Source organism: Rhinopithecus bieti, unplaced genomic scaffold, assembly GCF_001698545.2.
Source record: "Rhinopithecus bieti isolate Rb0 unplaced genomic scaffold, ASM169854v2 scaffold_64531, whole genome shotgun sequence".
NCBI lineage: Eukaryota > Metazoa > Chordata > Mammalia > Primates > Cercopithecidae > Rhinopithecus > Rhinopithecus bieti.
In genome coordinates, this window is record NW_016824694.1 from 324,650 (window position 1) to 330,695 (window position 6,046).

The 6,046-nt window shown below is 37.2% G+C and overlaps 1 protein-coding gene across 1 annotated transcript in view; it reads left to right on the plus strand.

Moving 5' to 3' along the window:
* Nucleotides 1-4,216, plus strand: part of PALMD (palmdelphin) — a 53,658-nt gene extending 49,442 nt beyond the window's left edge. The window contains exon 8 of the mRNA XM_017862519.1: nt 3,698-4,216. Coding sequence (XP_017718008.1) covers nt 3,698-3,741 — 44 coding nt within the window. The 3' untranslated portion in view covers nt 3,742-4,216. The remainder of the gene's footprint in view (nt 1-3,697) is intronic.
* Nucleotides 4,217-6,046: the final 1,830 nt, after the last annotated feature.

Sequence of the window (6,046 nt, forward strand, 5' to 3'; positions counted from 1 at the left end):
ATGTTATTTTCAGAGTATTTTATTGCCTTACTGTATCTTGTTTCTCCATATGTCTCTAGTTTCATTAATTTTATTTTCCTAATTTTTCTACATTTTAAAATAGAATGTTTATTTTATGTTTTCTATAACCTTTAATTTTGCATAGTCTTCCCCAACTTGGCATATTTATCTTTTCCATTTTCTATATATTAGCATTTCTCATTCTTCATAAAATTTTTATAGCTTTATAGAAAACCAGCTATTTTAGCCTTGAGTGGAAAATAACTTTAACACTTTTTTTCTACAAAAGTGATAGCTTCTCAATTTTAGATTCCTTGTTATTACTTAAATATTATATTCTAGTTATCATTTATAAAGAATAAATAAGAACCTGACAAAATCAGTTATAATAGCTGTACTTACCTTGGCTAAAGATGTAAATCAAATTACCCTGACATAAACTTTCTGTATGTTTGCTAGGGATAGTAATTTTAAATGTCTCTAATGGAAGGATTCTCATTAAAAAGCAATAAACATTAAGTATGGCTAATTTCACAAGTCGAACTTGATAATTCTATGGAAGTGCGGTAGTACCTGCACAATTCAATAATATTTCTTCCTCTACAACCCATCAGTCCAATATTAGGTAGCTAATAATAGAGTAAAATGAACCTTCTCCCGTTCTTTTAAGTAGTTACAGTACGTGTCCCAATGATAAATTTCATTACCTGAAGAATTTCTAAGCTTTTGGAAAGTATACACGTATATAACTTCCTCAATCAGAGTTGACTGATATGTCCCACAATGGAAAGCTGAAGATACTAAGTTTCTTTCCATCTTAAGAAAGAGCTTTGTTCACTGATCAAACTTTGCCATCTTAAACTCATTTTAAAAACAAAAAACACGGAAGACTTAGAAAAGAGGAACACGCTGTTTATGGTCAATAGCAGTGACATTATCTACTATAAAACCTCCCTTTTCTGAACTTGGATATTAGCCAGCTCCTCCTGAACACCCTTATTTCTTCTCCTCTAACCTTGTCAAAACATTTACCCCATGGAAAATGACAGGAAGTGACTAACATTTCCAGACAACACTAATCATGCCCCTGAACAAAAATAATGAAAACAGGAAAACCTATTCCAGACAAAGTAACAATACAGAGTTCTGTATTATCAATCAAAGTATCTTATAAACAGAATGCTCCAAATTCCTCACCTTCCACCATGATATTGCTTTACATTGCTGTTTTCCAATTTGGCGTACAGACTACAGAGCTGATGTGTATTTTTTAAGTAGGTTTTAAAAATAAGTCAGTCACAGTGTCATATGCCCTCAGGTACCATCCATATACAAAGAATACATAACCACCTATGTACTCCAATTTCACAAACACCAAGTGGGTTGAGCTTCTCCCCATTACTCCCCAAAAATTGCTCATGATACTTGAAAACTCACCATTTAGGTCAATTCCTTTATTTATGGTATATATCCCCTATTTAATATAAATAGCCCCAGTAGGCATAATAGTTAAGAATTGTTCGTCTTTTTTCCCTTGGTATAAATATGGTTATCAATGCCTTATCTAAGAGCAATTTTAATTTGGAAAACTGCATGAAGAAGAAAGAAATGGGAAAAGGTGGAACCTGGAGATTCTAAAGACAAGATTTTGTTAGTCAAAATTTTGAACCAAGTAAGACATGACAGAAAAATTCAGGCAACATTATGTCCATCTGCTTAATGTAAATATAACATGTTCGTAGGATAAAGCTCAATGCCAGACACTTCCACCATTGCATGGCCCCAGCCAGCTCTGCGTGGGAGCTCACTGCTACCCCTACCAATCAGCGGGTAGTAGCTGGCTTTCTTTGGTAGTCCTCACCAACCTATTCTTGTACTCCCAGCTCTATTCTGTCCTCTTAGAGATGTCAGTGGCATTCCAGGATGAAGTGGTGGGGACCTCAGCTCTGGGAGTTCACATGCTACTGCTGCTGATTGCCAACCTGCAACAGCCATTAGAGTCCAAGGGACACTGAGAGCAAGGAGACTTCTACCAAGTTCAGCCAGCTGAACCCATACATCTAAAATGCTATGGGAAGAAGAGGCGGGGATCAGAGAGGAGCAGAAAATAGAAGTAAAAAAGAGAACTGATGGCCCAGGGTTTTTAGCTGCTAAACCAGGTCTTCTATTGCCAACATGCTCTGGCCCCATGCATTTACTGGAACTCACACTGTCTACTTGACATAGGCTTGAAAAAAGGAGAGAAAAGAAAGCAGACTCTAGCAAACTTCTCTGAATGTCCACAGCACACAGGATGTGCCCAATTTATGGAATCTTACAGTGAGGAGTGACTATAAGAAAAAGCAATTTGCCCGTGACTTAACAGACACTCTGAAAAAGCCCCTCACTCCTATTCTCTTTTGTTGGTAGGGGCAAGGCAGAGATCCATAAAATCCAACAGTAGAAACTTCATAAAGCCTTGCTTTCTGCCTTCTGTTCACCTTCTGCTATGTAATCACAGCCTCTCCCAGCAATCGAGACCTTCTTGCTACAGAGCACATTCTCTCAGCTCATCCTAAATTCTAGGGAATACTCTTGGCCCTGCCACTAGAAATGATCATCCCTCTTAAAGTTTCAGGGGAAATAATGCTCTTTAGCTTCATTGAAATGAAAATATTTCATAGAAGTGGAGTGACAATTAAAATAATCATGGTCTTGTTAAGAATTAGATCCCATCCCTTCTCATATTTGTGCAAAAAGTTTTCTTAGGCACGGGGTCATTTCCATGGTCAAAAGGTAACCAATATATGGCATAGAAATAAGAAAACATGTCTTCCATTTTATTTTTCATTAGACAAAATTGTCCAATCAGTTACATAGCTTGTTCTTGGGCCATTTTACACGTGAATGTGATATTAGATCATTAACATAATCTTTAGATCTGTGCCTTGAAAGCATCTCTCAACTTTTGGAACATGACTAAGGCAGCTATACACTGAAATCCTAAATAATAAGAATAGAATATCAGAATATTCATGCAGAATACCAGAAAAGTGTTATACATTCTATATCTACACTTTTTTAAAATGCTTTCTACATTCAATATATTATTAGCAGAAGAATATATCCAAAAAGATGTATCTGCCATTTTAAAGCATGCTTATATCTTGACAAAGACATTTTATAATCACTCCAGCTTTTAATAACTGGTTTACATTGTTTCTTTCATTCATAAAGAAATTTGTTCTTGTTATTATATATCCAAAGGCCGGAGCTCCTTTGGGAAAGGAAGTTGAATGAGCTGAAAGCAAACACAATCATGAAATAGAGTTTAAGTGTAAACACCGTTTTATTTTGGCAGTACATAGCTCAGAAATGTACGTAAAATACAGTCATCAACCTATAGGAATCTGTATGTATGGCTAATAGGGAAACTGTGCACTAATCCCGTATTTGTTCCACTTGTACTGTGTTCGCTCTACTAATTTTTCTAACCTTTATAGAAATAGGTTCCTTCTAGTTCTGAACCTGCTTCTGCCCTAAGTTAACCATAGCTTATTATTTCTACTATCTTTTTGTGCTACTAAATCAATGCTCACATTGTTGGATAAAACCATCTGAGGTATGTTCTAAACTTTCCTGCATTCTATGAATGGCCATTTAGAGTAAAAATTGAGGATTTTTTGTAACTGTCTTTTTTTTTTTTCTTAATTTGCAGCTTTAAGGATGAGAATGGCAAAGCTGGGAAAAAAGGTGATCTAAGAGTTGTACCACCTATAAAACATCATTTGGAGAAGAAACTAAGAAGCATTTGCAAATTTCTCTTCTGGATATTTTATTTTTTCTGAAGTCCAAAATATTATCATTACAGTGTACCATATTAAGCCATGTGAATAAGTAGTAGTCATTATTTGTGAAAAAAAAATCCCAAAAGCTGGGGAAAACAAACGTGTAACTTTTCCAGTTACTTGACATGATTCACTGGGGGAAAACCAGCATTTTTTATTCTATTGATACCAAAGCATTTCTAATAAGAGCTTGTTAAATTTAAAAATAAAGTTATTTAAAATATTCTGAGTGTAGTATATTAACTGGCATTGTAATTTTGATGATACAAAGATTGAAAGATAATAGGAAAGCATTGCACTTCATCACAGAAATATTCAACTCGGACAAATAAACATGTCATCCTGAATTAATAATGCCTTAATAAAAGTACATCCTCCTGCTAAGTATCACTTCAGTTGGTTTGGTAGAAACTTCAAACCCTTGCCCATATCCAAAAGGTGCATCCCATAATGATCCTCAGATGTGGGGACTGGGTTTGGATTGTCTGGCCAGTGCACAGATGATAACTAGCACATTTATTCTTCTTAAATTATCATCCTTTCTTTCACTCAGTTCAATGTGAACCCTGTGGTACAATGACCAATTATGACCTCAGGGTGTTGGATAGAGGATGTCCCATACCTTCAAAGAGCATAAATCTGGTCTAATATTTCACTGATTCTTGTGAACAAGTTATACAGGGGTGGCCAATCTTTTGACTTCCCTGGCCACATTGGAAGAAGAATTGTCTGAGCCACACATAAAATACACTAACACTAACAATAGCTGATGATCTAAAAAAAAATGCACAATAACTCTTACACTGTTTTAATAAAGTTTATGAATTTGTGTTGGGATGCATTCAAAGCCATCCTGGGCCACGTGCGGCCCACAGGCAGCAGGTTGGACAAGCTTGAGTTAGAATCTTAATATTAAAACTAATAAGAATGTTTGTGGCATATTACTCCTAAGTATTCTTGCCAAGATATTCAATCCTAATTTGAAGCAGAGTACTCCCATGACAATAAATTCTTTCCTACCCTGCCTTATTATATGTCCCTCCTTCCAACCCCCTCAAGATCCACTCCTACACACCTTCCCCAGAATCATGCCAGTATATATTACCCAGTTCTTCCAAGTCTTCCCATGAAAGTCTGTTTCCTCCCAGGACAGAAACTGAATTTCCCTGCCAGGACTATGTATGATCAGACTTTATCTTAATCATTGGTCTGAAGGTAATGAGAGGTCAGAGAAGCAGATGATGCTTAGGAGAACAAGCATTAACCTGCAAAGCCTCCCCTCCAGCTGAGTGGTTTTGCAAGGGGCAGCTCTTCTCTAGTGGGAGAGAGCTACTTCTGGTGGCCTGAAATGTTCTGGGAAACCTGGAGGTTCAAATTTTTGAAGTAAAGTACTTTCAACAAATACCCCTATTCCAGATCCAGGGACTCCTTCCCTTTCACAGCTCTGAGTTTAGCATATGTGACCTCTCAAACCTGCACGTTCCTTTGTTGCCTCGCCACCCTTAGGATTGAAGGAATAACCCTTAGGTTTATTTTCACACAGTTTGCCTTCTGTCTACAACAGACATAGGTCTCTTTAAACATTGCCATGATGCCTGCCTGGCTCTCTGGAATGCCCCGAAATAGTTCGCTGGTCTGAGCCTAATTCTTTTTCTTCAAAGTTTCTAAGGCAATTATCAAAAAGCAGCCAACTTCACAGCACATGTCAGTACATGACAATACTTTTGCCCCGTACTAGTCAAGTGCAGAGCTGCTTTATAACCTACCTCTCCCCTTTTCACCTGTACCTCATCTCAATCCAGTACAAGGGAGAGTCTTAGTAACTATAATAGTACAGAGACTGTACTATAATAGTACAAGGTACTGCCTTCTGTTCACCTTCTGCTATGTAACTACAGCCTTTCCCAGCAATCGAGCCCTGCTTAGCAGGTATTTTGTACCTGAGAACAAACCGTGGGTTATAATCCAACACAATTGCTGCTCAAATTGGTCCAGGTTTGGCTATTGACAGCTCATTCAGTTGGCTCCTGTGCCCCTTTGACGTATCCCTATAAGTGATTTTGCTTTGTTTTTTCCTTACTTTCTGGCACTACAAGATAACCCAGTCTCACCTTCTTAGTAACTATAATAATACAGACAGCCAAAGGTTGTTACCATTAACTTATCACACAGTCTTCATTGCTGTCTGACCAGTGAGAGGACAGTCCAGTTCCAGAGTC